Here is an 11,608-nt window from a genome sequence, read left to right on the forward strand (position 1 = left end):
AGGCTTGACATGGAGCATCGGGACATCGCTACTAGTTATTTTGTTGGGACCTTATTATTATTATTACTTCCACACTTATTTTATATGGTTATTAAGTTGATGGATTATGTTATGACTATTTCAGTTGTTTTAATTTAATTTAAGATGGGTTTTAAAAGTTTAAAATTTTTGCAAAAAAAAAAAAAAAAAAAATTGGGTGTCACGTGTTTTCATTTTGCAAGTGTTGAGTCCCCTCTTTCTATGGGCGATGTCCTGCGGAAGCGGTATCGGGGGAAGCTAGAGCATCAAGAGACTGATCTTGTTGAAACTCTTCCTCTGTCATGCAGGGATGATTGGCTCGCCGTGACTTCTCCTGCGGTAACGTTGGATTTGGAGGGTTCTTCTGCAACCTTCAGAGAACGGCCCTTGACTGTTCAACCTATTACGACGGTTGCCCCGCCTTGTGTCACCGACTCTGGTCATGAGGATAGTAAAGACGACATTATCTCCAATGTCTGGCGAGCCATAGCTAAGAGGAAGGCCGTCTTGGCTATGAGGGAGACCTCCACTGATGTTCAACATCAGGAGGTGGGTTCAATCAAGGTGTAATTTTGCTCGTCTGCTGAACTCAATCTCCTCCGCGTCGGAGACTATTGTTGTGATCCTGGACGGCAGAAATGATGGATGTTATTTGATGAAGGAAGAAACAAAGATGAAGATATATTTGAAGTTAGATGAAAGAATGATCTGATGATATTTATATTAGAAAGATGACGTAATGTTTTTTAAAGATTTTTAAGGTTATTAACCGTTTAGAGGCTCTTATTTGAAACATAGACTATTTATTTTTACAAACTAATAAAAATTCTCAAATTTAAAATATCATTTTTGTAACATCACTTTATGAAAAAGCAATTCCTAACGTGGTAAAATACGCTGGGTTATCAACCCATAAATCTCAATTCAAATACATATGTTAATTACAGTATTAAACATGAGTCATGGTTTGCTTTGAGGCAAGACGTATGTTTTAGATTTTTGGAATGGGAAATCTTGGAACTACTTAATTAAAGATACACGTGTCGTTCCTTGGTTGGTGTTCTGGATAGATGCTGTTCTTAGCCATCAAAGATATCATCCTCCAATCAAAACAAAAGCAAAAGATCCGGAAGATAAACACCATAGAAATTAGATAATCCACAATGGACTATTTATAGCACTTGCGAAGAGCTCATCAGACTCAAGCAGTCAGCTAGCCTCCAACATTCAATATATAATTTGAGAAGATATTCAATGGCTGCTTCCAGCATGGCTCTCTCATCTGCTTTCGCCGGACAAGCGGTGAAAACAGTTCCATCAGGTTCAGAGGTTTTCGGAAATGGACGAGTTTCAATGAGGAAGACGGCAGCTGCCAAGAAGGTTGCACCATCAGGAAGCCCATGGTACGGTCCTGACAGGGTGAAGTACCTAGGCCCATTCTCCGGCGAGGCCCCATCATACCTGACCGGTGAGTTCCCCGGTGACTACGGCTGGGACACCGCCGGGCTTTCAGCAGATCCAGAGACATTTGCAAAGAACCGTGAGCTTGAGGTGATCCACAGCAGATGGGCGATGCTTGGAGCTCTTGGGTGCGTCTTCCCTGAGCTCTTGGCTCGTAATGGTGTGAAGTTCGGTGAGGCTGTATGGTTCAAGGCTGGATCCCAGATCTTCAGCGAAGGTGGGCTTGATTACTTGGGAAACCCTAGTTTGATCCATGCCCAAAGCATCTTGGCCATCTGGGCCACCCAAGTCATCTTGATGGGTGCGGTTGAGGGTTACAGAATCGCCGGTGGACCCTTGGGAGAGGTTGTTGACCCACTTTACCCTGGTGGTAGCTTCGACCCATTAGGGCTTGCTGATGATCCAGAGGCTTTTGCTGAGTTGAAAGTAAAGGAGCTCAAGAATGGAAGATTAGCCATGTTCTCCATGTTTGGCTTCTTTGTTCAAGCTATTGTCACAGGGAAGGGACCACTGGAGAACCTCGCTGATCACCTTGCTGATCCCGTTGCCAACAACGCCTGGTCTTATGCCACAAACTTTGTTCCCGGAAAGTGAATGTAGTCAATGTTTTATTTTATGTACCATGATGTGTGAATTAATATTAAATATGTTTTTAATTACGTCATTCACCTTATAACACATGCTAAATCACATAATATGATAAATTGAAAAACGGATTTTAGGATCAAGGACATATTATTCGCTGTAGTTTCATGCTTGATATATCACTACTAGAAACATACCTCGATTCCAATGCAAAAAAGTGTCGGACCATTGGAAATTAGAGCATTAGAAATGGGTCTATTGAGGTCATGTTATAATATCTTATAACATGAAGTGGGGGTGGTGATGATTAGGGTTTTGGTATCTAACATCTATTGAGTTGTTTTGATGATCCTAATCTCAATCCAATCATCTCATTGATGGATTTGAGAATTTGGATGAAAACCCTCATGAACCCTAGAAATTTAAATTGGGGTGTTACAGTTTGGTATCATAGCTATAGTTTACTAGGCTTAGACTTTGGTTAGGAAAAGTATGAATGATACATAAGATTATCATGACTTCATGTAGGTTGTATCCTATGCAATGAATGATGATAAGAATTGCCTTAGTTAAATGCTTATGACACTTTGGATAAGTTTAGATGAAATCATAAAATGCTACATTGAGTGATTCTATAGTGAGTAATCGAAGTAAGACTAGTATATTGATAATCTAAACTAGTGAATCATAACCTTTTAGTGGTGAAGTCAAGGTCGATTATGTATGAGGTGGGTATAATAGTATAGGGCACGTACTATTATACACACATGATACATACACGAACTTGGTGGAAACATGAAGGGGTTTTGTGAAATGTGGTAAGGATTTGAGTGAGTTAGGGTCTTAATAAACGCATGCTGTGTATTAAATAAGAGTCATGAAGGAATTTAATACATGTAAATGGATAATGGAAAATTTTGAAAGCTTTGACTTTTTTTGTCAAAGTCAAACAACTAGTATGAAAATGAGAAATTACTTTGGATAAATTTGATATATGGTTGAAATTGAGTTTATACCCTTTTAGTATCATTGGTAATGAGTTAGAAACACCAATGAATGAATTGAATTGAGCTATTTAAATTGTTAACAAACAATTAGCTAAAAGGAGACATAGTTGACTTTTGGTAAAAGTAAAAAATGGGACAAGAATTGAAATTCCAAATGTATGGTTAAGTAACTAGTAGAAGTTGGTTATTTGGGACAAGCTTGTAATATTACATAGGAGTGAGAACTTTAAATCACAAGCAGATTGATAAAGAAAAGAATGGAATGGAATCATGAACTTCATATCTTGATGAAAGTAAATACGAGAATATGATTGATGACACGAGAAGGTGGGCCAATAAACTAATTGGCGCAACGGTGATATGATGATAAAATAGAGATAGTACTAGAAAGCGACACCAGGAAAACTTGGAAAGGAGTATGATGTGGTTGAATCGATGAGATATATTGGAATCCTACGAGTTGACAACCATATGATAACAATATCGAGTGTCGAGTGTAATGGTAAATGTGAAAGGAACGTGTCCTTGTGAAGCCAGGATACTAGTAAAAGGTGAGCAATGGTGCATTAACCTAATATACTAAACTAGTGAGTGAAGTCATTACGAGAAAAGAAGGATAGTGTTAAATACCTGAAGGTATTTATTAAGCTTGAAAGAAGACAAACAATATGAAGACCGCCTTGAATGGTAAAAATAATGGAAACTAAAAGTGATGATGATAAGTCCATGAGAGTACCTTACCTTAGGGTGCTAGACTATTATGATGAAAAGTTTAACAGGAGAAACTTTGTAAGCCCTACTTATTCTGCGAGGTGTGAGAAAATGTTAAGATTACACAGAGAACATGACAAGGGCGTCAAAAGAAACAAGACTCCAAAGTATGATAGTTTGATGATGAAAGAGAAGTATCTAGAAGGTGTTCCACGACCGATAAAGTAGGAAGACGTTTCCACATGATGGAATATCAGAAGATGCAAATTGAACATCAAGAGAATGAGTACCTGAAGTTCATATAAAAGGACTGTCAAGAAGATGATGATGAGTAGGGAAATTTTGAAATTTCCATGGACATGTTAGAGAAATGAATAATTTCAGTGTAAGAATAAAAGAGTGACTTGGACCTTAAAAGAAATGCCCTAATTTCTTTTAAGGGGTAGATGGTAAGAATGATACGAAAGTGTGATGATGCGATGTTATAAGAACTCATAACACTCTGGGGGCCGTGTAAGAATAACACTTGATGTTTGAAATTATGAGTGGCACGAACAATCCAAGAATACAAGATTTAGAGCTTCGAATTTATGTAACCTGGTGATGCGGACCGAGCACACTCAAGTAAAACTGAGTACTAGGGTTGAGTATTACTACTAGTATGTATACAACAACCAGACAAGATCGGTTAGACTTATAATTATGAGATCTTATGTTATGAGTTCCTATAAAAGATAGAGCTTTGGCTCAGAGCATTGCGGGTCACTTGTCTATGACCAAAGGATGCATAAATCAACCGATACAAAAGTTGTTTGTGTATTCATAAGGAAAGGGCAATCAAAAGAAAGATGTAAAGTATGATGATAATTGAGAAGATAAATTGATGAAGTGCACAATAGAGAAATCGAGTACTCGATCAACAATGTTAAATGAGGCATGCATAATGAAAATCATCTTTTGATTTAACCTTAAAAGAAATGCATTCATTTCTTTTAAGGGGTAGATAGTCGGGAAGAATCAAGTTACAAGTGGTAAGATCATTCGAACCCAACAACTTTTTGAGAGTTGAATTGAAGCAACACCATGCGATTAAAAACTTCTTGTCATAATATGATTAGGCGTACGACCTGAGAAATGGGTTAAATCATGAAATGAGATTTTAGTTTGACACAATAGTTAAGATGAATGAAGGGAGTGAGGGACAAGGTCCTAGAATTATATATATACTTAAATAGTATGGTACTATTGGTGTAAAGGTAGTAGACAAGGAAAGTTATACATTTTTGGTTCATCTTGTTGAGGAGGCTGAGGGAAAGCATCGTTAGTATATAAAAAATTGACTTGTTAATGCTATGGAGCGTAAAGTGCCATTTTTGTAACTTTAAAGAAAGAACTGTGGGAAGAAAGGTAGAAGCATTAGCAGGAGATAAAGTGATAAAATAAAATGAAATGGAAGTTTAAAAGTAACCATAATTTGGAATGTGTGATGCACTATAGTGTAAGCATCGCGTATTATGCTTAAGAGTATAATAGAATGTAATGAGTTGATGGTGAAGAGTATGGAAAAATAAAGAAATAATATTGATGTGCTTGAGCACAAAAGGATGTACTTAAGCAACGTCAAATGCCTAAGTAAATAAATGGTCAAATCATGATTGATGGGTTGGATGGAACCGATAAGGATTCATAAATGACTTAAAGCTTGTTGGTACATGTTAGGATGTGTGAGTTAAGGTTGGATAACCTTATAGTATGACGTTGTTAAAAGATCAAAAAGGGAAAAAAAGGGTAAAAGTGTCCAAGAAGATTAATAACTCCTAATGATGTAATTAATAATTATTAGAATAGGTTACAAGTTTGAAGAGACGAACAAATGAAATGGACATCATAGAAATTACAAAGTGATGGGACGAAAATCAAATGAGATGGCTCGCGGTTTGATTCCGAGGACGGAATCCTTTTAAGGGGTAGATAATTGTAACATACTAAAATTTAAGATAAGGTTCTTAAATTAATTAAGTAATTAAATAAAGGATTATTTACATAATTAAGTCATTCAAATGGTAATTATCATTAGTTGATATAAAGCTTAGAAAGTTAAAGGTTGAAATGTTAACATTTTCAGAGTTATGTGACCAAAAGTGCCAATTTGGTAAAGTATGTTTGACTAAGGGTTGACTCAACTAATCGAAGTGACTAAAAAAATTTATGTAATGGATGGAGATGGACTTAGGATGTATATTATCAAAGAAAAGTCACATATGTTGGAAGAATAGACCATTTCTGAAAAAAAAAATTGTGATATTTGAGGGACTAAATGTGAAAAAGAAGGAAATAAGATGAACATTCTCCTCACTTCTCTTCCAGATACGTATGAAGCATTCTAGAGAGCTTCTAATGGCGATTCTTCTTCTACCTCCCATATAGGGTGTGATTCAAGTAGTGAATTAAGCAAACAAGCAAAGGAGAGAAGGATTCAAGGCATGCAAGGTATAAAACACTTCCCCATTTAGCTTAAAATTCGAATTGATGAAGGGGATGAACCCCAATGTCGAATTTGATTGGGTTTTGTTTTCTAACATCCCTTGAGTTGTTTTGATGATCCAAATCTCAATCTAATCATCCCATTGATGGATTTGAGAATTTGGGTGAAAACTGTTAGATATAGTGTCTAAGTCCATAACTTTATTTGGTATGTACTTGACCCGACCCGGCATGGTCCATTTGGGTTGCATGGCATTGCAATACTTGGATAGACTAAATGAGAGAATAAGGCACTTATGATTATTAATATATTATAAGTTCTAATATATTAATAATAGTATTGATCAAGTATTAATCTAGTATTAATTTGGTGATCAAAGTGAGACTAATTAAATATATAGGGTTGATTATGACAATCATCAATTATTTTATGGTGGATTAATGATCCATGGTTTATGGGTTATGGATGTAACCATTTGGAGCTCCATGGATAGTCCATGGGAGTTACAAACCCATGGGTCATGAGAAATGAAGAGTCATGACAATTATGGGTCTTCTTAATGAAACCCTAGTTGTGACACCATTATAAAAGGGACCCTTTGGCTAGCAAAATCGTGACCTAGTGTTACTAGAGAGGGCATAACCGATTTTTGAGTGCTAAAAGTATTCTCCCATGTTATTCCAAGTTTTGTGGTGTTGTGTGAAGCATTTGAGGCACAACATTTGGGGTGCTAGGCTCACAAAGTCTTGAAGGAATCCAAGCAACAATAAGGTATGTATTTCTACTAGTTTTATATTTTATTTATTCCCCATGCCATGCTAGTTAGGAAATAACCTTGAAAAAGAAATTTGCATGTATATAGAGAAAACACAGATTCAAGGTTATTAGGGTTGCATGCACACTTAGGAAGTGTTAGAATGCTCAAATCCCATCAAAAACCCTCATGAACCCTAGAAATTCAAATTGGTGATTTTATATTTATATCTTAGATTTAGAATGGATTCAATGACCTAGATGATGTTTGATGGCTATGAATCCAATTAGAATGATCAAACACATCTATGATGGGAGAATGTTACATAAACATGGGTTTTAGATAATTATGTGATAAATTGTGATGAAAACAATGAAATTCTTGGAATGTGAGCATTTGATGAGTATATAATACTCATAATCATGAATTGATACTAAAAATATGATTTGAATGCAAGAACATGAAGGATTGAGTGATCTATAGTTGAATTTATGGAATAATTGGCCATATGGGCATTTTGGGAAATTTATTGATAATTACATAATGAATCTCATATAAGAAGTGAATGATATTCATGAACATGAATTGACACTCAAGAGATGATAGTGAAGCACAAACATGAGGGGATGCTAGTAAGTTTCTATCTCTAGTGATTTTTTGGGAAAAAGGGCAATTTAGGAAACATGGAATGAAATTGAGGATTCCATAGTTGGATTACGTATTTGAAATGAGATTAATGGTGGTTTATGTAATTGACAACACCCAATGATGTATTAAATGATTTGGGAATAAGTCATATTGGTTAAAGAGTGTTTTTGAGCAACTTGAACTCTTAACCCTTTCATTTGAATGCTTGTAAGCATTATGAACTTAACATTTTGATTGAGGACTTAATGAATTAAGTTGAATGTTTTGACATGATAAAACATCCTCTAGTAGTGCTTAAAGACCTTTATAGATGTTCCAAATGGTTACCTAAAAGACCAAAACCATCTAAGCAAGTTTAAGACTCAAAAAGTAATTTTTTGGTGGTGTTGGGGCTGCTACGGGACGCGACCCGCGTGACCAGGCACGCGGCCCGTGCACATGCATCAGTTTTCCTAGCTCGACCAAAAATCTGAACTTTAGTATTTTCCTCATAACTTTTGCATACGGACTCATATTTGCACGCGGTTTTCGCCTACATTCATATTTTTGAATGAGGAATAGTATGAAGCAGTAAAATTTAGTAATGGAACATTTGAGGGGTATTTTGGTCATTTTAATGACTTGTGTCTATATGTTATATATGTGGTATTTGAGAGTGTTGCTCTAAGGAAAGGAAGTACAAGATGACTAGCTAGCCTTCTTGTGATTGAGGTGAGTACGTGTTGGCATTTTTCCCACTTTGGGGTACATGGCAAAATGATTTTATGATAATGAAATGCAATGCTTTGATATATGAAATGTTTTGAAATGAAAGCGTCAAATGTTTTGGGAATTGGTATACTGAAAGAGTGACTTAAAGGAAAGAATGTTTTTGAAAGAAAAGAACGCTTTGAAAGATCGAATGTTTTGAAATATAGAAGCTTTACTTTTGAAATGATTTTATGATACTAATGTATGAAATGTGTAAAGCATGAAAAGTTATGAGAAGAAATGTAAAGTAGTGAAAAGGAATGGAAAGTAATGAAAAGAATTGGAAAGTAATGAAATGAAAACTGCCCGGGCCATGATACCTCGTAAGAGGCACTTGAGGAATCTATCGGGGTGACACCTCCCCTTCACGAGATAGATGTCCTAATGGAAATGATGCCTTGGTGGATTGATTTGTTCTTTCCACCTTGGTTTACACTTGGGAGTGGTTCCTTTATTGGACGTAGATCCTAAGTATAAAAATGTCAACAATTTCATACCGGAATTAGCCCTTAATGATTAAAGAAAATGAAATATGAAAATATAAATTTTTAAATGAAATGAAAGGAAATGAAATAATAAGATATGAAAGGATATTTATGACATGTATGAAATGAGTTTTGATTGAAAAATCTTGAAAATGTTCTATGGTCTAAAACTATGTTTTGCAAAGATGAAATGTTTTTGGTAAAAATATGATAAATGTTTTGGGTCACAAACTCACATAGCTCACGAGACATTATTGTCTTATGTATCTCTTTTTAATGTCATGTATCATAGGTTAAACTTAAGGAGAGAGAGAATGATAGATGGAAGTTAGAAGTCAACCAATAGAAAATGGAGTGGAACTTGTAAAGTTCCTTATTAATTATATTGATGTAAATTCTTATTTGCTTGCTATGGTTGTATTGATGCTTAATGGTAACACCCACTATTTTAAATTTGTAAATGTTTTTATGGGACCGATTTTTGTTAAATGTGGGTTAACACCTGAATGTTTTTAAAACCATATCATATTAAAGTTTGAAAAAAAAAATTGGGGTGTTACACAAGTAAACCCACGTGTCCAATAGTTATTAGTGGAGCCAAATAAACATTACTAATTAAATTTAATTTTGTTAAAAACTTTATTTTATTTTGAGCAAAAATTTAAATAAAATATACCAAAATACATGATTAATTTTGCTCACTAAAATGATACCAATATCGATATAATTTTTTTGTAACATACACGTTTAGTTATCGTGTTTTGTAATAAATAATATTATGAAATATTATATGAAATTTAAGTATTGAGTTCTAACAGATGAGTTTTTTTAGAAATAAACTAAAACAATGTTTAGAATCACTCGGAAAATATTGGAAGTCTTATGAGATTCCAATCAAAAGAAAAATGTTGAAAGTTGTAGAATTTTATTATTGAAAGTTGTAGATAATTTCGTTAGAAACATTTAGGCGAAAACCTCATCAAAATCCGAGTTATAGCGAAGAAGTTATGACCAATCGACGATCCGCGACAAAACCGGCACGACGTCGAATGACGTAAAAAGTGAGTTTTTGATAAAATACTTTTTAGCCTTGGTGATCTAAATGAAATTCGTAGTATTTGTTAAACTGAGAATTTTCATAAACAGAACGTCCAAATCTGACTTCGTATGAGGAAGTTACAAATTTTCTAAGTTTCAGAATAACAATAGACAGCTAAAAACTCGAAATAAAGATCGAGTGATTTTCAGCCGACACAACCAAAATGAGAATCGAAGGTCTCATCAATAGTAGTACAACGGTAAAAAGACTGGTGAAAACGAACGTCGGATGAAGAAGTTAAGATTTTTTAACGGATTTTCCTATCCCGGTCTGTTAAAAATAATAATATTAAAAATAAAGTCAAAATTAGCCAACGAATTCTAAACGAAAGTTGTAGAACATAATTTCACCTACGCGTGCATATAAAGAACGACAATAACGGAGCCCATATGCGAAAGTTATGGATTTTATAAGTTTGGAACACAAAAATCGAGAAAAATTTGAAATCCGAGAAAAATCGCATGGCCTTAGTTCGGCCACGTCATCGGATCCTCGCAGCTCGCCCTGTGTCCAATCCACGTCTTGCCACCCCTCCCATCCGAAGTGCAGTCCAACCAACGACCAACGCGTGTAGCATTCGAAGCTCCTGAGTCCGACGCGTGCCCAACGCTATAGAGTGTCCGAGGCTTGACGCGTGTCTTCGCATCCGAGCAGCCAGCCGCCCCTTCCTCCCTTCGGATCCGAGCCCTCTTACCCTATATCTTACCCTATATAAAGGTGCGAAATTACCCGGATAAGTTTTTTGGATTTTGGCATTTTTCACCCCTAAACTCATACTTTTACTATTTCAACTTCCCCTGATGTAACACCCAAAGTTTTGAAGACCAAGAAAGGAAAGAAAACCCTAAGTTTAGGGGTCGACTCGGCGAGTCCAAGGAGGGACTCGGCGAGTCCGAGCGGGATCCGGGTCGAGGTGTAAGTGACCAACTCGGCAAGTCGGCCAAGTGGACTTGGCGAGTCTGGTCTATGAGAGGAAAACACTAAATTCGGGGCTTGGAGCCTATTTAATCGTCTTATTCTCTCCCCTAGGGTTCCTTTACTGTCTCTCACACCCAGAACACCGCACCCTAAGCCTCCATTGTGCTCATTCAAGCTTTTAGCCATTTTGAGTGATTTAAAGGAAGAAGAAGAAGTGGGAATCATTGAAGCATCAAGGAGTGGCCTTGGATCCGAAGATTGGGGAACCCTTCTGAGATATTGAAGGTATTAAAGTCGTTTCTCTCCTTTAGATCTTTTTTGGTTATGAGTTTTGGGGCTTTTAAGCCATGTTTAAGATCAATCTCGAGCTTGAAGTCCATATCTAAGGTTGCGACCTTAGATCCATGCTTGTTTTGGTTTAGAATCCCGTAAAGCATCAGCCCTTGAGTCGATTATGGAGCTTTCTTGCCTTAAACCCTAGTTTATGGTGTATTTTGCCTAGATCTCCTTCTCTACACGTAAAGTTTGCAACTTTACGTGAGGAATAGGCTTGGGAAGGGTAGATCTACAGATTTGAGTCCCTGCATGACTCAAAAGTCCTCTGCATGTATGAAGGACTGGATGGACTCGGCGAGTCCTTTGAGTGGACTCGGCGAGTAGCATGAAGATTTGGAGGAACTCGACGAG

General features: G+C 36.2%; 1 protein-coding gene across 1 annotated transcript; it reads left to right on the forward strand.

The window, feature by feature from the left end:
* The first annotated feature begins 1,203 nt into the window (after nucleotides 1-1,203).
* On the forward strand, nucleotides 1,204-2,138 carry LOC111888029 (chlorophyll a-b binding protein of LHCII type 1). The gene has a single exon (XM_023884143.3). It carries the CDS (start codon nucleotides 1,273-1,275, stop codon nucleotides 2,071-2,073), a length of 801 nt encoding a protein of 266 aa, XP_023739911.1. The 5' UTR covers nucleotides 1,204-1,272; the 3' UTR covers nucleotides 2,074-2,138.
* The last annotated feature ends 9,470 nt before the right edge of the window (nucleotides 2,139-11,608 follow it).

Source organism: Lactuca sativa, chromosome 5 (genome assembly GCF_002870075.4).
Source record: "Lactuca sativa cultivar Salinas chromosome 5, Lsat_Salinas_v11, whole genome shotgun sequence".
In the NCBI taxonomy this organism is placed as follows: domain Eukaryota; kingdom Viridiplantae; phylum Streptophyta; class Magnoliopsida; order Asterales; family Asteraceae; genus Lactuca; species Lactuca sativa.